The sequence below is a fragment of the Squalius cephalus genome, assembly GCF_949319135.1.
Source record: "Squalius cephalus genome assembly, chromosome: 20".
Taxonomy (NCBI): domain Eukaryota; kingdom Metazoa; phylum Chordata; class Actinopteri; order Cypriniformes; family Leuciscidae; genus Squalius; species Squalius cephalus.
The window spans coordinates 1,845,842-1,867,887 of NC_137141.1; the positions used below are offsets into that span (position 1 = coordinate 1,845,842).

Below are 22,046 nucleotides of genomic sequence, written 5' to 3' on the forward strand. Positions count from 1 at the left end.
TGTGTTCTGTGCGAGGTGAACGTGTGTGTGTGTATGTTGTGTCGTGTCCTGATGCTGTGTGTGTTCTGTGCGAGGTGAACGTGTGTGTGTGTGTATGTTGTGTCGTGTCCTGATGCTGTGTGTGTTCTGTGCGAGGTGAACGTGTGTGTGTGTGTGTATGTTGTGTCGTGTCCTGATGCTGTGTGTGTTCTGTGCGAGGTGAACGTGTGTGTGTGTGTATGTTGTGTCGTGTCCTGATGCTGTGTGTGTTCTGTGCGAGGTGAACGTGTGTGTGTGTATGTTGTGTCGTGTCCTGATGCTGTGTGTGTTCTGTGCGAGGTGAACGTGTGTGTGTGTGTGTTGTGTCGTGTCCTGATGCTGTGTGTGTTCTGTGCGAGGTGAACGTGTGTGTGTGTGTGTATGTTGTGTCGTGTCCTGATGCTGTGTGTGTTCTGTGCGAGGTGAACGTGTGTGTGTGTATGTTGTGTCGTGTCCTGATGCTGTGTGTGTTCTGTGCGAGGTGAACGTGTGTGTGTGTGTATGTTGTGTCGTGTCCTGATGCTGTGTGTGTTCTGTGCGAGGTGAACGTGTGTGTGTGTGTATGTTGTGTCGTGTCCTGATGCTGTGTGTGTTCTGTGCGAGGTGAACGTGTGTGTGTGTATGTTGTGTCGTGTCCTGATGCTGTGTGTGTTCTGTGCGAGGTGAACGTGTGTGTGTGTGTATGTTGTGTCGTGTCCTGATGCTGTGTGTGTTCTGTGCGAGGTGAACGTGTGTGTGTGTGTATGTTGTGTCGTGTCCTGATGCTGTGTGTGTTCTGTGCGAGGTGAACGTGTGTGTGTGTGTATGTTGTGTCGTGTCCTGATGCTGTGTGTGTTCTGTGCGAGGTGAACGTGTGTGTGTGTGTATGTTGTGTCGTGTCCTGATGCTGTGTGTGTTCTGTGCGAGGTGAACGTGTGTGTGTGTATGTTGTGTCATGTCCTGATGCTGTGTGTGTTCTGTGCGAGGTGAACATGTGTGTGTGTGTGTATGTTGTGTCGTGTCCTGATGCTGTGTGTGTTCTGTGCGAGGTGAACATGTGTGTGTGTGTGTGTGTTGTGTCGTGTCCTGATGCTGTGTGTGTTCTGTGCGAGGTGAACGTGTGTGTGTGTGTATGTTGTGTCGTGTCCTGATGCTGTGTGTGTTCTGTGCGAGGTGAACGTGTGTGTGTGTATGTTGTGTCATGTCCTGATGCTGTGTGTGTTCTGTGCGAGGTGAACATGTGTGTGTGTGTGTATGTTGTGTCGTGTCCTGATGCTGTGTGTGTTCTGTGCGAGGTGAACATGTGTGTGTGTGTGTATGTTGTGTCATGTCCTGATGCTGTGTGTGTTCTGTGCGAGGTGAACGCGTGTGTGTGTGTGTATGTTGTGTCATGTCCTGATGCTGTGTGTGTTCTGTGCGAGGTGAACATGTGTGTGTGTGTGTATGTTGTGTCGTGTCCTGATGCTGTGTGTGTTCTGTGCGAGGTGAACGTGTGTACGTTAAGTGTCGTGTCCTGATGCGGTGTGTGTTCTGTGCGAGGTGAACGTGTGTGTGTGTATGTTGTGTCGTGTCCTGATGCGGTGTGTGTTCTGTGCGAGGTGAACGTGTGTACGTTAAGTGTCGTGTCCTGATGCGGTGTGTGTTCTGTGCGAGGGGAACGTGTGTGTGTGTATGTTGTGTCGTGTCCTGATGCTGTGTGTGTTCTGTGCGAGGGGAACGTGTGTGTGTGTATATGTTGTGTCGTGTCCTGATGCTGTGTGTGTTCTGTGTGAGGTGAACGTGTGTGTGTGTATGTTGTGTCGTGTCCTCATGCTGTGTGTGTTCTGTGCGAGGTGAACGTGTGTGTGTGTATGTTGTGTCGTGTCCTCATGCTGTGTGTGTTCTGTGCGAGGGGAACGTGTGTGTGACCTGTTGCAGTAGCTCCAGAACTGCTCGTTCAGGTAAGCCCGATGGCTGTGGTCGTCTCCAAACGAAGCTTTGCTCTCGATCCAGTGAACGATGTGGCCATCAACAGCTGTGGAGAAACACAACACCTCTAACCGGCTGATCTCAAGAGCGGGTTCACCAGGAGACTTCACCATAACCAGTGTTTAAACAGAGAGAGCGATTAGCAGGCTAACAAACACAAACTACAAGACATTTTTAGTCAAATGTCAGATTATTTTCAGGCAAAACTGATTTGATGAGACATCGTGAACAAAAGTCCAATTAAATTGACAGTAAACGACGTCAGCCAGATGCTGGTCACTGTACTGGTTTAAATGGTCCTCAGGTGAAAAGCATAAGCAGAGCTCACCGATCGGCACCTCCAGAATGATGTCGGGGGTTTTGTCGTAGCCTTTGGCCCGGAGCTGGTTCTCATCTGTACAGAAAGACATGTTTAAACTCAATGCTCCATCTCTTTGACCCTCAGAACTGAACGGTCTGTTTTTGGGAGAATGTCACACATTTGTTGTCATGTTCAATGTAGTGTTTATCAGCTCCAGCCTTCAGCAAGAGCTCATTTACACGGCAATCCCTCTCCACTTTACCCACAATTCAAGTAAATCTGTTTCACTGATATTGAGTTCATTGCTGTAAAAAATAAAGCAAATTATTTGTACTTATAGCTTAATGATTTTACCCATGACAAACAAAAGAAATATTTCCTAAAATTGTGACACACAGGTAGTGACATCACTTGGAACTTTTCATTGCATTGTGGGAAGAGAAGTATATACACCGATTTCATATGGACCCACACTAACGGCAGCACTTTACGACATGCCCTCATAATTTGTTAACATTTGTCTTAACAAGAACTAACAATAAACAATACTTCTACAGCATTTATTAGTTTTAGCTAACAACATTTACTAGTGCATTTCTAAGATCATCTGCATCTGTTAACATTAATGCACTGCGAACTAACATGAACATTTGTATTTTGCACATTTGTAACAAACATCAACAATAAAGGTTAAGAAAATGCTGTAAGAATCTATTGCTCATCTTTAGTTCATTTTAGTTAATGCATTAATGTTAACAAACAAGAAATTGTTAGGTGTTACTGCTAGTGTCCAGAGTTAAAAATGCAAATTCACATAAATCTGGCCTTTAAACTGTATTTAGTCGAGCCACAATTTCAGCAACAGAGATAAAATACAAAACTTCAATAAAACAAATAAAATACAAAAATATACAAACTTCATAAAAATCAACAGAAAATAAAACAGCGGACTGAGTTTCAAACCCTATTTTACACACTATTCTGAATTCATTTTCATTTCTAAGCAATGTACACTGTTAAAAAAGTTATTAATTTAGTCGAACTTCGGTTGATTTCGTACCCTATTAATGAGAAGCGGCTAAAGCTAAACCCGCGTGATATTGTGGAAGATTCAGTGGACGATCAGGGTTTGGGTTAGTTCAATAATCAGTGTTTTAGAACTGGGAAGAGTGATTTCAGGTCTAAAAGTTAAAGTCTTTCATAGTACATCAAGCTATTATTGCAATATTTATTTTGATTAAATGGTTTCCTCATGATTTAAAACACTTCCCTACAACAATCCACTGAAGGCACACACATGACCTCGGTCACCGCAAACAAAGCAAAGTCATCTGAAGACTGGAGAGCAACAGAAGCCGCTTCATCTGTGAAATGTTTGCTGGCACTGCACAAACGTCTGGGATGGTGATGGAGGGTGTGTTGTATCAGTGTCCTCAGCCATTGTCCTTGAGTCCTGGTGAAACACCTGATTTCTCCATTAAATCACAGCGAGCCGGTCATTCCGTGTCCAGTCGAGCTGAACCGCTACAGGGCGTGAGGGCGAGGGTCTGTCCACATGGTCACGGTGTGAAGATCATCTTCGTACATCACCTTTGATGAGAATTAATGAGCTGTCTCAGAATCCATTCATCAGGCCATGTGACCCACGAGCCCAAAGACCCTCGGACGGGTCAGAACGGGTCACACCCGAATCCTTCCTCAAGAAACGCGTGACACCAACGCATCATTCAAGAACACTAGGGGTACAGTATATTAATCATGTACTGCTGCACTTCTTTAAAGTGGAAATCCAGCTTTTAATGTTGTTTATGTGTCTATGTGGTGTTTTTAATATGCTTTAAGACAAACCATGTGTAAGTTCATAAGTCGACACCATTGCTGAGTATTTCCTCCTTAAAACTGCAGTGAACCAAAGACAGTCTCAAAAACACGCTTTGAAATCGCTATGGATAGCTATGATGTGGATGAGCTAGCCTCCGCTAGCCTGCTAACTAACATTACGGTATTGATGTAGTGTTTACTGGAGCTTTTGTGAGACTGTTCATCGCCCCTTAAGGGGAATTAACTATGGTTTTGTGATCGATTACTGTTTGTATTATAATAGTTTTCCAACAAATATGATTAAATGGTGGATAACATCATATCTACAGGAAAATTGCAAAAAAAAAAACATACCACTCTGAAACATCCTGTGAAATCAGTGTTTGAATTATGTTCAGCACAATCCTCTTGTTCGTTAACATTGTCAGGGTCTGAATTGGGCTCGAAATGGTTTGAAATTGATGCCATCGTTAATATTTACATCTGAGTAGAGCTCGCGGTCATGAACACGCTCCCAAACACACGCTAAGTGCTGTCAATCACAACACACTGGGCCAGCTAACCAATCACAGCACACTTCATATTTCGAGGGAGGGGCTTCATAGAAAATGACTGTTTTGAAATGTTTTTTGAACAATCAAACATGAAAACATGTTCTAGTACACCCCAAAAACAAAACAAGACTTCCTAAAAGGGCATAGTAGGACCCCTTAAATAAAAACAAACAAACAAGCAAAAGTGTACACAGGGAAGCAGATGCAGTCTAACTTAAACTCAGTAGAGGCTTACCTAGAAACGACAGGTTTCTCTCTCTGAGCTTGTCTCGTAGAATATCTTCATGTTCCAGACCGATGGCACTGTGAGAACATGGTTAAGGACGTACTGGAAACAAACTTCACAAAACCCCTCATTTATGGCAATCAGAAACAGTTGTGCGCTTTAATTTGTGTGCTCTCTTCTCATTTCTCATGGAAATTGCAGTGAAAATTTGGACGGTCAACTTTTACAAGCCCTTTTCTAAATGTTACCTGTGCCTGGTTGCCATGGAAACACGTAGACAGCTGAGCGGGGTTGCTGTGGTAACAGCAGAAAAAATGTGTGTTTTGTTGTAATATGAAGAGTGAGACAAACCTCTCTGACCTGAGGATCATAAACACGGTCACGACACAGATCTGTCTGCACAAAGCTCAACATCACAATGGCAGGGTGTTGCTAAGGTGTTCTGAAGGGGTTCTAGGCTGTTCTGAGTGGTTGACAGGGTGTTGCTAGGGTGGTTACTATGGTATTATGAGTGGTTGCTAGGCGTTTTCTTCCTGTCTGGTGAGGAAAAGAGTCTGAGTGATCTTCTGGTCTGTAGATGTGTCTCGGGTTCTTCCTTCAAAGAACATCTGTGGGATTTTTTTCTTTTTCTTTTTTACTTGTTTTCTATTCCAGCAAGTGAAAATTATACGCCTGATCACTTTTATTAAGTAGCAGAACTCTCCTCAACAACACACATGATTTGAGGAATCTTTCATGTCCGCAGCACAAACACTGCACTTACATTGCACTCATTAAAAGTACTAACAACTTACTTCTAACTTCTGACCAAGGCTGTATCTCAATACTAGTTTTACTTGATCTTAGTGCTGCGTTCGACACTATAGATCAGAGGTGCCCAATCCTGCTCCTGCCGATCGACTGTCCTGCACAGTTCATCTCCAACCCTAATCAAACACACCTGAAGCAACCAATTAACGTCTTCCGGATCGCTTGAAAATGAAAGGCAGGTGTGTTTGATTAGGGTTGGAGATGAACTGTGCAGGACAGTCGATCGGCAGGAGCAGGATTGGGCACCCCTGCTATAGATCATAAAATACTCTTAGATCGACTACAAAACTACACTGGTATTCATGGACAGGCATTAAGCTGGTTTAGATCGTATCTATCAGACGGTTATCATTTTGTCTATTTAAACGAGGAAATATCTAAGATACGTCAGTAAACTATGGAGTGCCTCAAGGCTCTGTGTTCGGCCCTCTGCTATTCTCAATATATATGCTGCCACTTGGTAATATTATAAGAAAACATGGAATTAGTTTCCACTGTTATGCTGATGATACTCAGTAATATATTTCTTCACAACTAGATGAATTCTCTGAATAATCTAAGTTGACAGAGTGTGTTAAAGATCTAAAATATTGGATGACCAGTCATTTTCTTGTATTAAATTCAGATAAGACTGAGGTATTACTTATTGGACCAGAAACCTGTACACAGAATCTCTTATAATATAATCTAGAAGGATGTTCTGTATCTTCATCCTCTACAGTTTAAGACCTGGGTGTTATATTAGACAGCAACTTGTCTTTCAATAATCATATTTCATATGTTACAAAAACAGCCTTCTTCCACCTCAGAAACATTGCTAAGCTCTGGAACATGCTTTCAGTTTCTGATGCAGAAAAAATAGTTACTTACTTTATTACTGTAACTACTGTAATGCATTACTAGCTGGTGTTCCTTCATCCCCGATAAACAAGCAACAATTAGTCCAAAATGCAGCCGCTAGAGTTCTTACTAGATCAAGAAAATATATCATCTCTACACTGGTAACCTATTAAGTTCTGTATCGATTATAAAGTATTACTCCTGAATAGGGTTGCAAAATTCTGGGAATTTTCAAAGAAGGAAACTTTCCATGGGAATTAATGGGAATTTAAGGGAATTAACAGGAATTTATGGGAATAAACGGGAATAAACTGGGAATTTTCAAAGTTGAAGGTTGGCTCTTCATAGGGAACTTAAATATAGTTGAGGAAAGTATATTTTAGCATAATTTTGACTAAAACAAACAGATGCCATTCAGATACACTTGAATATCCATGCCATTCCTCAATCACATGCACATAGCACACTGCTTACTGCATGGCTATTGAGACCACACCCCCTACTGGCACTGTGCATGCCTCCATCACACGTACAGAAGCCCAAAGCACAAGATTATTGAAGGCACACATTTGAGCCTGTGGACTAAACAAAGTGAAGTAAGTTTTGATGATATTATGGGGAAATATATTTATTAAATGTTTAAATTGCAAATATCACATACAAATGTATTCATCTAGTAGATAGCAAGCTGATAAGTTAGATGCTAAATAAGCTAGCATAACTTTATTTACCACATAAGTAGGGCCGGGTGGTATGACGGTATATATCGTTACCGAACTTACCGCGGAAGAAAATGTCAACCGTAACAGATTTTTTTATTCCGTGTATACCGCAACATGTAAATAAGTAGGTGTGGTTAACTCACGTGCAGCGTGCGCGAGACTGAGACACTGATATTTGTCAAAGAAACATGAAGAAAGACCAAGAGGATCCACAAAAGGAATTACGTTTTCAAAATTAACGTGATATTTTCGGGGGGGGGGGGAAGGTGCAGAAGTCAACTAGAGCAGTGCAGCACACTGAAAGTTTAGAGAGACGCACATGCTCGCAACGGGGCTTACTTGACAACAAGTTCATATATCAATATTCTAACGAATAGAAATAACCTTAATGTATCTCTCCGTCTCTTATGTGTACAGTTACTTTCAGAGTGGACGCGCAAGCGGTTGCCATGGTAATGAATATTTCCAAAATTCCCCAGCTTAACTTCCCATGGAAATTTACCGGAAACTTTCCGGAAATTTACCGGAAATTTTCCGCCCCTTTGCAACCCTACTCCTGAACTGTAAGACCCTAAACGGTGACTAGAGAGTATGTCAGCTCCAGTTTGGATCCAGCCTATTATGAAGACTTCACTAAGTGATTTGTATTGAATCTTAGAACTGTACATATCTGAAATGTTCACATAAATTGACACAGTTTCCTCTGATAACAGATCAGTCTAAATTGTAATGCAGACATGTGCATTTTCTGTAAAGCTGCTTTGAAACGATATGTATTGTGAAAAGCGCTATACAAAAAAATGTGAATTGAATTGAAGGCAACAGTATCATGTAAAACACAGCAGCCAAAACATCAGACAATAAACTGATAAACGTGTTCATGGTTTGATGGGTGGGTGGGTGTGTGTGTGTGTGTGTGTGTGTGTGTGTGTGTGTGTGGTGTGTGGTGTGTGGTGTGTGGTGTGTGTGACGGGGCGGTGCAGTGGGCGATACGATGAACCCACGCAGATGCAGAGAGTGAGTTAATGCTGACGCCTGAAAGAGCTGGTGGGGGGGGGGGGGGGATGGGGTTGAGTGACCACGGACAGACAAACCCTGTGACCCTTCACCCCTGACTACACACACACACACACACACACACACACACACACACACACACACACACACACACACACACACACACACACACACACACACACACACACACACACACACACAGTGAAGTGAAGAGTGTGTTTTCAGAAACGTGTGTAACAGAAGGTCATGTGCTTCGGTTGCATGCATCACATGTGACTTTTAACAAATTATCTCATTTTATTTTAAAATAAAAATCTTAGTGAAAAACTTATTACAGCAGTGTTAATTTAATTTGTTTTTTATTTTAATTCAATATTTAAAAATAGTCTCTTATAATAAAAATACTCTTATATTTTAAGTTTTCATGTACATTTTAGTTTAATGTATAGTATTTTCATTTTTGTTATTTTGTCATTTTACTTGATAAATGTTTAAGTTTAATTTATTTCTACTTCACTTTTAGTTGCCAAGGCAACATTTCTAATTATCATGTAAAGTTTTTCAACTAATATTTATTTTCTTTCATCTTTATTTCAATTAAATGGAAGTGTTTCAATAGTTTTGCACCACAACTAATTTCATTAACGCTTAAGCAGAAATTTAGTAACCAACTAGTCGACGAGTCCAATGATCTACCAAAACACAGTAGAAAACAGCCTGTAATAATTACAGTACAGTGTATCAAAGACACCTTCAGGTAAAGTGTAAATAAAGCGTGGTAATACCACAGTAAGACAGACACAATCACGTCCGGACGGGACTGTATTTCTCAGACGATCGTTGAGTTAGCCAAACATCACAGACTTTTCAGATTCGGACAGGATTGAAATCATGCAGTACGTCTGTGAAACATTCATTTCTCCAACATCCACTGAGAACTACAGACTTGAGTGTCATGAAATCTGATTAACCAAATGGTAAATGATCAACAAAATGAAATCATATGGATTCAGTCAAATTTGCTGGAAGTGAAATAAATGTGAGGAATGAAACTACATCATCCTTACGGTGATGAAGATAAAATCTGGACGTGCTAAAATATAATCCTGCATATGTGAGGAAACCACACACACACACACACACACACCTGGAGCGTGAGTTTTATGTCAGGTGAAGCTCGGCACATCTCGTCCCTGCGAACAGCTCCTCGTCAATTCCAGGCTTAAAGTTTTATGGGAAGGATACTGTTTGATGCAGTCGACCAGCGGTCCATAACAGCAGTCGTTTACTGTGCACTGAAAACAGAAGAAATATTACAGTCCCCTCAACATCCATTACAAACTCCCAGCATGCACTGCAGCGCTGACACACCGCACCGCATCAGCAGGCTGGATTCACACGAGAACATCCGAGTTCGTACAATTTACTAAGAATCTCCCAATGTGTCTTTGACCACAAACTAAAGACCTTTAGCAGATAAAACGAGTATAAAGAAGTTTAGGAATAACAGAGAAAATTCATCATTTAATTGTATACAGAGTCATTATTGGCAGACAGTCTTCCCCAACAATCATAACTTTTAAATCTCATTCGTGCTTGTTATGAGGTTTGATATGTTTATGTTAGGATTCTGACTAACTGTTAAGCCTCTGATTGGCCATTGCGATCACATGCTCAACAACCATGTCTGTGATTGGCTGCTATCATGCTCAAAGCTGCAAAAACACATTGTACTCTTTTAAAATTTAAAGTCCCCCTGTGGTGTAAATCCAGCTTTTAATGTTGTTTATGTGTCTATGTGGTGTTTTTAATATGCTTTAAGACAAACCATGTGTAAGTTCATAAGTCGACAGCATTGCTGAGTATTTCCTCCTTAAAACTGCAGTGAACCAAAGACAGTCTCAAAAACACGCTTTGAAATCGCTGGTGTTTCTGACGTCACAAACTACCTTGTAACCAATCAGATCAACGTGTGATCGTCAACCAGTGGATCTCTGAGCTGAGTGAGTGAGTGGAGGCGGGGCTCATTTGCATATTAATAGAACCGTGCATACTTAATGAGGCAAGGGTGTCGAGTTACATTCAAGATATTTTAAGGCATGAAGACTTTTTTCAAGGAAAACAACGTTTAAATATATCATTTTGGTGATCAAAGATGAGTTTTAAGGGATAAAATTATTGACTACAGGGGGACTTTAAGTATCGACTCTTGTACTTTTGACAACACTAGTAAAGAGAAATGTGAACATTTAGCTAAACATCTTAGTTCATTTTCAACAGAAGAAAGGAACAGAGAAACCGTGTGTTGAGTGCTAGTACCTGCTCGACGTGCTTGGCTAACAGCAGGTCAGGGATCAGATGTGGCTCGCGCAGCATGTTGTTGAGGACGAGTCTGGACGCTGCTGATGGAGACAGAAACACATGCGTTACACATTTCCAGATGAAAGGTCAGAGTTCAGCTGAATTTGAGCAGGAATCGATGAAGACGCATTACATTATTAAACTCCTACACCTGTAGTATTAATATGGGCTTGGTGTGGATGAGCTGCGTTATGCAGGATGAACAATTTACTCCATTCATGCTGCACTAACATTATAAATCAGCCCACAAGCCCCACGATTGATTCCCTATTACTCCAACATAAAATCATATTCAGATTTAATGGATTGAAGAGAGTATCCAGAGAGATTCATATGAGAGTAACACTGAGTGGATCAAACACTAGCCAGTGCATGATGGGAAATATGAGGCCTTGTTCGGCTCAGACAGATGGTGATGTGAAATAAATGATACTTCAAAGGCTGATAATCAAGTAGCATTTCATTTTATTTAATTATAATGTAAGGTTTGTGCACAATAAAAGCCATCATTTAGTGTTTGCATTGCCATTTTTCACCGTCCCGCCAGCAGGACGCCAGTTTACTTCACTATATTACAATCAAATCCTAATCTAATCATGACAAACTATATATCATTGGAAAGGTCTAAGACTCCTGAATAGATATTTTAACACTGTTTTTTGTTACTAATCATGTAGGAACAGTAATAGATTAATTTATGATAAGAGTGCACCTCAAAAAAATCTAGTTCTGGCCTTTGTCACAAAAACTCGATGCACACACTTTTAATAATTGAAACTTTGGTTTTCATGCTAAAAGTTAATAGTAAAACATATATTCTAGTATTTGTCCATGAAAATTTAATTTGTCCATTATAAAATAATATTATCCTCTAAAATATTATATTATATTTTTTTAGCGCCTATTTTAGTAATTATCATAAATTAGGTACCATTCGAAAGCTCCCGAAATCAGAATTCATCCTGTAAAAAACATTTTGAAATTGGACATTGCGTTACCATAGAAACAGTACTCTAAATTATTTGATCTGGCTCCTCCCTATTGGGAGTCGTCATGTTTCATAATTTATGATCAAAACCTTTTCTAATCTTGAAAGGTCTGAGCCTCAAAGTTCCATAATATGTGACAGAAGTGATATTTGGAGAGAAATGTCTTAATTTGTTACGGCAGAATGCATTAAATAAAATTCAATGGAATGTATGTCACCCGGTGGCTATATTTGGTACTACGCTTAAACAAAATCTCATGGATACTTACATTTTTGTGGAATCAACTTCAAATTTGGAACACAACTTCGTTAGACATTTTATAGTAATTTTATAGTAAAACATATTTTGTCAAATAAATATTTTATATAAAAGAAAAAAAAAATTAAGTACAGAATATTTGATTTATCGTAAATTTAAACTTCCATAGTTTTTTCATACTTTCATTTTTTGAAGCTTTCACTTCAGCAATAATCTATCTGCTGAGTGTCTTCTTTAAAACAAGACCAAACTTAGGTCCAAACAGAGATGGAGTCAAGACCAGACCAGGACTAGAATCTTTAAATTTAATAAACTAGAGAAATGCTGCATTCAATGCCACATCTGTTTCAAACACTTCATGCAGTAGATCAGTAGCCACTGCAGTCATTATTGGTTCATACCAGAGACTATAAACCAAGACCCTTGTTATCAAAAGTGGTCCAAGTTTGGCTTGTTAGAGTGCTTCTAAAAAGCCACTTTCTCCAATGAGAGCGGATCAAATTTGGCCACGTATTCTGGTTATATTAACGGGGAGGGGGGGGGGGGGGGGGGGGAGCCAGATGGATTACTTTTGTGAAGGATGCATGCACATTTTGGGACTTGAAGGAGGTGGACCCCATAACTTCACATTATAACCACTGAAAGATCTAAGACATTTTCTAAAATAACTGAAAATGTGTTCGTCTGAAAAATGATTGACATATGCATCTCGAACGGCTTGAGGGTGAGTAAATCATGGGTTAAATATCATTTTTGGCCGAACTATCCCTTTAAGCCTTAAAGTTGTGCATAATTAAGGGCGTGGCCACTTGAGTGACAGGTGGATTGCCGCTGATGTCACTACTAGCCGTTTGTCTGCTGTCTGTTAGCGTCACGTCACCTCAGCTAATCCGCCTCGCTGCCCATTTTCATTTCTCCGGGAGTGTTGTCCATCCGGAAGTGTTGTCCATCCGCGGGTGTTATACAGCTGCCAAGATGGCGACGGCCGGCTCCGCCCACTTTGGGCTTCAAAAACGCTCTTCAGAAACGTCAACGTAACGGACACTACGGCCATATTGTTTTCCAGTGTACGGACGGCACCTGAAGAACTGAGCTCTTCAGACTCATCACACACCCCTGTCATCACGTCTGCACACAAACACAATCCTCCCTCATTGGCTGCAGCTCAGAGGTTTGCTCTCTCTGTGTCGTAACAGCGAAACCCTGCTGGAGAAGAACAAACGCTAGCTCTTCTCTTTTTCATCCCCCTGTTGAAGGAGGGCAAAGCCAAGTCAGCAGTCTCTACACCGGCGGCGCCTTGTTTTCAGCTCATTTTTCTCCCAGATTGCTATACCTTCACACGCAGATCCATACGGTGCTCCGGCGCTCTGCTCGGCAATGAAGAGAGCTATATTTCCCCTTGAGTTAGGACACCTCATGACAAATGATAATGGATAATCAATAAAGCGGGAAATATGAGGCCGCAAACTTTATGAAGCCGGGAGACATATTACTCCCCAACAACACTCGTTTCCCTTAACAAAGTCACTACGCCGCTGCGCCTAATAATCTGAGGGAAAATCAAAGAAGCCGCAACCACATCAGCAATATTGGCAACTTATTCCACTTTAATGGCATTTTGATTGATTTTTTCCTCTTAATGGTACTTTTATAGATTTGATGCTGGTCCTGCAAAACAGCAGTGTGTAATAGAGCTCCCCGAAGGCAAACAGAGGCCATTAAAGCCCTTGTCTTACCAGCTCTCGTAATTGGAGGTTGACCACCATCGCATTTCACACATCACACAACACCACCTGCTTCACACACCCGGTCTGTCCATCCAAACGTCCATTTTCTGAGCGATGGGGTTACGAACAATCGTAAAAAAGGGGTGACCTTGCGGCTGACATTGTGGGGTTTCAGCCAAGCAGTGACCTGATGAAAATGGAGGCCGGAGAGATAATAAATCAGGCCACTTTTAAAATGAGTTTACTCTAACGCTCATTCATCACCGGGGCGTAATGCCATTTGCGGATCCGCAGCGAACAAACGGCGCAGTAAATAACAACAGAGCCGAAGATCTGCGCAGCATCAGCATACATTTATTAAAGACGCCTACCAACACAACACTGTAAACACACCGCGTATCTAATGTAATTGTCCCGTGTCGACATAAATTCAGACTGAGGCGTCCATATCAGAGGAGGGGAATATTAAAGAGGAAAGACGGGAGTTGTTCGGGAGCTGTTTACCAAAAACACAGCCACCTTTAACAACCTCTGATGAGATGATGAATGAGGCGGAGAAAAGCCACGCAACCTCTCTGGCAAGAGGAGAAACCATTATCAGACTCAGAAAAAACCTGGACGGAAGCTCATCGATCGTCATAAAAAAAATAACGGATGACAACCGTTATCGCCTCTGACGCTGATGAGCCCCAGAGCTTGTTTATTAATTAAAAATCCTTCTTCTTATGGTTATAATCAAGACGCCTCCCTCCTCCTCCACGGCGCTAGCAACGCAATCGTACATCAAACTTCATGATGCGACGCTCGCTGATAATGCGCCCCTGCTAAAGCTGATTTTCCATGATGAATCTGGGAGCATATAAATTGGCTAATATCTAAAAACATTTACAGATACTAGAGGAATGGAGTACTTGCGGGCCGTGATGGATGAGGCTGTTAGACGCCAGAGGACAGCTCTGCAAATCTCTGCCGCTGCCTAAAGCCCTCGTTTCATTTTCATATTTACTTCTTTAAACCCATCCTCCTCTCCTCGGCACACAGAGAGAGCAGGAGAAGCGTTTCGTCTGTGGTTTTATGAGCAGTGATGGTCCCAGTAGAGTTAGTGGGGCAGAACTGATCTGCCTCGGTCTGATTGTGTCTGATAGCAGGGATGGAGCTCGGCCCGTTTCTCAGCTCTGCAACGCCCCCATCCACGCTAGTAATTAGTATACGCTAGTAATTAGTATACTTGTCAAGGCAATGCTTACCTCACCGCCTCCTACAGCTGCTAATGAAGAGCCTGGATCTCATGATTCAACGGCTAGAATCATGCGCCCGATGCACTTACCCTCACAGTCACACTTCATCTTGAGTGTCTTTAACTACTATGTACTAACAATTAGTTATTTGATTCAATGCACTTATTGTGTACATACATCTTTTTACATTGTATTTAAAAAATACATGCATGTAATTAATTTCTGTAAGTACATCTATAATTACACCGTTGACACCTAAACCCACTATTACACCTCCACCAAACCTGTTTTATGAGGTGGATATGGGTGAGGTTAGTACAGGTTTTTACTAGTGTGTGTATTTATGTAAGTGAGGAGAGCAAGATAAAGTAAACTGTGACATATTATACCCAAATATTTTTCATACAGTGACTACCAGTAAAATGTATAAATATTTGGGACCAAAAATGATTTGGACACTTTAACCTGATCATGTTTTCTTAAGTGTTGTTTCTTTAATTGCTAATGCTCTTTTTACACACAGACTGAACAAAATGAAGCATTGCTTGGTCATTGGTTGAGCTAAACTGGTATTATCTAATTGTGTAGTTAAATTTAACAGCTGACAGATATTCAACATAATTCATGTGTGAGACAGTCTAACAGAAGGACGGACAAAACCAGCCAAATATCAACTGAGTTCTGCTCATATTTATTACCATTTTATAAACTATAGCGAATAAACTGTGATAATGTGAGAAATGTTGAAGGTGTGTGAATAAATTTTGGTTTGACTGATATATATATATATATATATATATATATATATATATATATATATATATATATATATATATATATATATATATATATATATATATATATATATATATATGCAAGTACATAGTAGTCAAAAACATCTAATATAAAGAGTGACCAAATAAGTTAATTTAACTAATGGACTGTAAAAAACGCTAGTTCCCTTAGTACATACACAGTGGAAAAACGCTAATAGACCTAAGAGGACAATTGAAATAATTTCATCGTAAATTAACAAATTTAAACAATGGAATATGTTCCCACAAATCCCTGCGCGAGACTGAATTTTGTGGTATTTTGTTCAAACAACTGTTTCTTGTTAGTGTTTATTAATTAGGTACATTTGAGTTTTATGTTACATCTTATGTTGTTTAATTAACGTTCATTGCATTATGACCATGATTGTGTTTTGTATTTGTGTGACACTATGTGTAACTTCTCTTTTAGTATTTACCTCAGCTTGTGGAGAAGCTACTTGTGATGAACTCTTTCACCGCCTTCTATAGTTTTCATTATAGTTAGTGAAATAGTGTTTTTTTTATTGTAATTAAAAAAATAATAATTATGCTACTGCACTACAGAATTCACAAATGTATTTTTTACAGAGTAGGGATGAGCATTATGACCCGAGTACTCGGAAACCAGGATTGTGTGACTTCTAAAATATACACACATTTATTTTTCTTGGGTTCTGATTGGTTAGTGCTATCCAGACCGAAAATGAAGCGAATCACTTTGACAATATTATGTTTTTGCGGTATATATCTAAATAATCGCATTTGGTTGAGTTAAATAACCCATTAGTAAAGCGCTTTAGTTTACTGGTGTTCATTCAGTCTTCAGATTCAGCAATGTTCAAGATTATTAATTATGACTGATGGTTATTCTTTATAATGCATCAATAACCCAGTGTTGTTTTTCAACAGTATGGTTTAATTATGTGCATGTGAAATCCAAAACAGGGCAAACGGTCAACTCATCTAATATCACATTACATGTTGGAGAAACACACGCTTGCTTTAAAAAAGATGCAGTTAAATCTCCCACTGCTTCTGTCAAGTCTACAGTATATACGCATTATTCACTGGATGCTCAAGCACATTAATGAAATTAAAGAAAAAGTGAAACAATCATCTCGTTTAGACATGATAACAGACGTCCAACCCAGAGCCACAAAACACCAAAGAGACTGGAGTAAAACGCAGCATTTGATGTGCTTTCTAGTGAAGTCGAGCCTTCAGAAGATCCGGCTGCCGTCTGGAGAAGACCAAGCATTACAGATGTTGATATCATATTCGATATGTGCTGAAAATGCCCTGAACGTATTGATTTATTTACATGCACATCCATCCGGCCTGCGCAGCACTGGAGCGGTCTGGGAGAACCCCGACACAACACTCACTGGAGAAAAGACTTCAGAAACAATTTCAAACTCTCTATTGATCCCGCTGAAGTGAGTGGATATATATTCAGCGTCCCAAAGGCACATTTTCTGTGTCTCTTAAATGCAAACGGGGAAGAAAGGAATGAAAGAAAATAAAAGATGGTGCACGAAGGCTGAGCGTCTGGTGTATATGAGGCTATTGATCCGAGCAGTGCGCTGGAAACACGGGGAATGATGGATGCGCTCGCCGACAGCTCTGGACAAACCTGTGAGCTAATGGCCACCTAAGACAATTATCCAGGCAGAGTTTCATCAAAGCAGCACATTACAAAAGTCTAATATTCACACAGGGAGAATCAGTGGTGAAGCAGGGAGACCATGAGCACAAAGGTTCACTGATAATCGCCATGGGGAAATCTCAGAGTAAAACTGGGAGCTTTGAATTTTTTTTTTTTACTCTTTTAAATCCTTTTATAAGTGTTTTAATTTTTCCTTGCTTTTATTTTGTGATTATTTTAATTCCTTTGTGTGTAAAGCACTTTGAATTACCATAGTGTATGAAATGTGCTATATAAATAAACTTGCCTTGGTCTGGCGGGGCATTGGACGAAAAATAGACGGCACTTTCATTTGAATCTACGGAGAACGGAAAGGTTGAGCCTCTGGAAAATGATCAGGAAGATTATACAGAGAACACTCTTCTCACAGAGAGTACCTGAAAACCATACTTGAGTAAAAGTGCAGATACCTTACAGCTGAGATTACTCCATTACAAGTCACCAATTTTAATACAACTTGAGTAAAAGTCTATTTTATTTTACTCATACTGAATGAAGGCTCAAAAATGCACCTCGACACCTTAGAGACATGCCAGTGAAAATAAACAAATGATTTGTAAGATGAGAAAAAAAATCTAAATAAAACTGAACACCTGAATATTGCGATTAATAAAGGTGGACACAACAGCCTCTTAAATGTCTACAATCTCTCAAGTCTCAAGGCCATAAGTAAACCAATATCCTTCAAAAAGGTCTAAATGATATAGTGGATAAATAAAATACTGGGTAACACTTTATTTAGATAGTCCACTTTAGACATTCTACTAACTATAAGTAACTTTGCAGCTACATGTCAACTAACTGTCATTAGAGTATCAGTAGACTGTCTGCTTAATATCTGCTAACACTTTATTGTGATGTTCCTCCAACAGACATTCTACTGACTATAAGTATATTTGCAACTACATGTCAACTTATTCTCCTAACCCGAACCCTAACACCTAACCATAACCTATCAGTCTACTGACAGTCTACTACAGCCTTCTAATACAGCCTTCTAATAATGAGAGATAGTTGACATGTAGTTGAAAAGTTACTTATAGTTAGTAGAATGTCTAAAGTGGACTATCAAAATAAAGTGTAACCAAATAATGTTAAGTAAAATATTAAATAAAATCTACTAGCAGTGGATGTGCTGGTTTCGGCCTCATCTCCTAAATCCAACACCTGTGATTCAGCCACTAGCTGCTAATGCACTCGCATTCGTGTAAAGCAGCCTTGTGTACAAGTTTGGGTGAGTAAAGGCAAAACACACTAGATATAGTTCCTTCAATGCCCTTAGACGGTGATACCGCTTCTTTATAGCAAACTGCTGCAGAAAAAGTTAGGAGCCATGCAAAATGTAATTGCATTATTTAAAGGGGTGGTATAATGCCCTTTTCACAAGATGTACAAAAAGTATTTGATGTCCCCAGAGTGTGTATGTGAAGTTTTAGTTCAAAATACCCCACAGATATTTTATATAGCATGTTAAAATTGTATATTTTTGAGGGTGAGCAAAAACACACCGTTTTGTGTCTGTTCCTTTAAATGCAAATGAGCTGCTGCTCCCGGCACAGGGGGCGGAGCTACAACAGCTTGCACTCACACATGAAATCATAATCAACCACCCCTTTAACACTAATGTATTGGAGTCAAAAATGTACTCAAGTACAGAGTAAAAGTTGCTAATATATTTGATACTCAGTAAAACTACAAAGTAGCCAAAAAGATACTTAAGTACAGTAACTAATTACATTTACTCCAATACTTTACACCACTGTCTCAACACTATGAAAATTGAACCGAAAAAGCTTTGTCCTATGATTATATATATGGAATTCAATTTCAAAACAACTCAGTGTATAATCACACACTGTAAACCACTTCATTAGGCATTACAACCTTTTTTATTCATGTGAATATCTGTCTGATATGGACACTGTTAAGAGTAAATCCCGTTACTGAAAACCAGCTTTGTTACAGTGAACTAAAACTACAACAACCATAAAAAAAAAAAAAACACTTTCATTACTTGCAATAAAATAAACATTAACTAAATTAAAATATATAAAAATAAACTTCAGCTAGTCAAATAAATGCAGCCTTGATGAGCAGAAGACATTTCTTTCAAAAACATTAAAAATAGTAATGTTTCCAAACTTTTGACCGGTACTATACACACACACACACACACACACACACACACACATACACACACATACACATATACACATATACACATATACACATATACACACACACACACACACACACACACACACACATATACATACATATATATTCATATATATTCACATTTATATTCACATTTATATATATGAATATATATATATATTCATATATATTCACATTCACATATATATATATGTTCAGTATGCTAACCGCTGTAGTATAGTGAGCCGCTGCTGCTGGTGAGGGGATACGGGTGAGGATAGTACAGGGTTGGTGGTGTGGGGAGGGTTAAGGGTTAAGGTGTAGGAGTAGGGTCAATTATACGTGTACTTACAGATATTAATTACATGCAGATATTTTTAAAAATACAAATACAGTGTAAAAACATGTACACAATAAGTGCACTGAATCAAATGGTTAAACGTTAGAACACAGTAATTATAGACACTCAATATAAAGTGGGGCCAAAAGCTCTTTATACTTCAGAGGGACTGAAATATTAGCGTGTATGTTTCTGTCCACTGTTTTTCTACGCACAATGTTTTCATGCCTGAGATATGAGCTTCATTCGGCGTTATCACAGTATTTTGCCTGCATTGGCCGAAGCGTCTCTGGCGGTCAGTGAGGTCTTCTGGAGCTGGTGTTTATGTATAATCAGAGGAGTGTTGTGTGCTGCTTCTACACACACACACACACACACACACACACACACACACACACACACACACACACAGCCAATCAGGAGCGTTTGGACAAGAGCTGGATAAGAGCATCCAGAGTAATCACACACTTCACACTGACATACGACTGCATGCACTGGAGTCTCTCTCTCGATTAAACCCACGACACGTGCCTGTGACGCGCTGAGATTCTCTCTGTGTGTGTGTGTGTGTGTGTGTGTGTGTGTGTGTGTGTGTGTGTGTGTGTGTGTGTGTGTGGGGGGGGGGAGAGGAAGATGGCGGACGCTGTGTATAAACCAAGCGTCACCAACTTCTGCTCAAATACTGGTGCTAAAACACACACAAACACACAGCGCAGAAACACTATGATATCTGTCAGCAAATGCATCTTTATGCTGTGGATCACAGATTTCACTTGAAGCATTTACAGACAAAACAGTCCAGATTTTATATTTTGACCATGAACCAGCCATAAAAAAAATAATTGTTCACACAAAAATAATCATCACATATTGATATTGGCTAAAACATCTATATTGTCCTCCACAAATACACCGACACCGATACAGCACATCCAATAATTATCTGTTCTCACCCATATTGGACAAAATGTCTATTGGTGCCAGCAAAAACACCACAGACACTAATACTAATACTAACTATGAGTTACCTAGACTCGAATAGTCTAATCTGTGCCACTACAGTTTCTTAATGAATCAAAAACATTTGAAAACGTCTCATAATAACAGAAAAGGAACTCTAATGTTGTTTTGCACCATTGCTTTGGCAAAGTATCTGTCAAACTATCTCAAATCAAAAGTGCGATAAGGCTTTGTGTCCTTAACAAATCACGACTGCGATTTAAAGAAGTATATAGTCTATATAAGTATATAGTCTGTTTGTGCTGTGTATATAGTCTGTATATAGTACTGTATATAGTATACAGACACACAGCAGTGTGTTTGATGTGTTCGCTGGGTCTCGGGCAGAAGAGGCTCAGGATAGTGAGTTATTAATAACAGTGTTTGACTGTGTGTGTGTGTGTGTGTGTGTGTGTGTGTGTGTGTGTGTGTGTGTGTGTGTGTGTGTGTGTGTGTGTGTGTGTGTGTGTGTGTGTGTGTGTGTTCTCTGGTTAGGGAGTAACGCTGTACTCACGCACTGAAGGCTCACACTCCTGCAGAAAACACTCCAGGATCACACGGGCCAGGAGAGCCGGGGACAGGTCCACCTGACACACACACACACACACACAGAGAGAACTCATGAACACAGCTCTGAGGATCATTACTGACGGAGTCTTTACATCTCATGTCCACATTCAGAGCAATGACTCCTGAACCATCAACAACCCCTTTATCAAAATTACAACGATGATTTCATTCATTGTGGTTAAAAAAAAAAAAAAAGAGAATCCTACCATTTAATTACCTACCATTTAGGTCCCATAAAAAATAAAAAAGTAAATTGTCTATATCATATAATGGTAACACTTTACAAATTAGGTTTATTAGTTAACATTAGATAATGTATTAACTAACACAAACTAACAATGAGCAACACATTTGTTGCAGTATCATTGTTTGTTCATGTTAGTTCACAGTGCATTAACTAATTTTAACAAATACAACCTTTGATTTTAAATGTTGAAATTAATATTATCTAAGATTAATAAATCCTGTAGAAGTATTGTTCATTCTTAGTTCATGTTAATAACTAAGGTAGTTAACTAATGAACCTTGTAAAGTGTTACCCATATATCATATCATATGATAACAGAAGTAAATAATATTATTTATTTAATTTTGAAAAATGTTATCGGTTGAAAATCGAAACAAAAGAATA

At 39.6% G+C, this 22,046-nt stretch overlaps 1 protein-coding gene across 3 annotated transcripts in view; it reads right to left on the bottom strand.

The window, feature by feature from the left end:
* cdin1 (CDAN1 interacting nuclease 1) overlaps positions 1-22,046 on the bottom strand; it is a 128,266-nt gene that overhangs the window by 61,699 nt on the left and 44,521 nt on the right. For 2 of the 3 annotated variants that reach the window (XM_079853891.1, XM_079853890.1), the window contains exons 6-11: positions 21,360-21,432; positions 10,576-10,658; positions 9,502-9,551; positions 4,877-4,944; positions 2,294-2,359; positions 1,906-2,011 (exon numbers count right to left, since the gene is read on the bottom strand). In XM_079853891.1, the coding sequence (XP_079710017.1) occupies positions 1,906-2,011; positions 2,294-2,359; positions 4,877-4,944; positions 9,502-9,551; positions 10,576-10,658; positions 21,360-21,432 (446 nt within the window). The remainder of the gene's footprint in view (positions 1-1,905; positions 2,012-2,293; positions 2,360-4,876; positions 4,945-9,501; positions 9,552-10,575; positions 10,659-21,359; positions 21,433-22,046) is intronic. The other variant, XM_079853892.1, reaches the window with a different exon arrangement.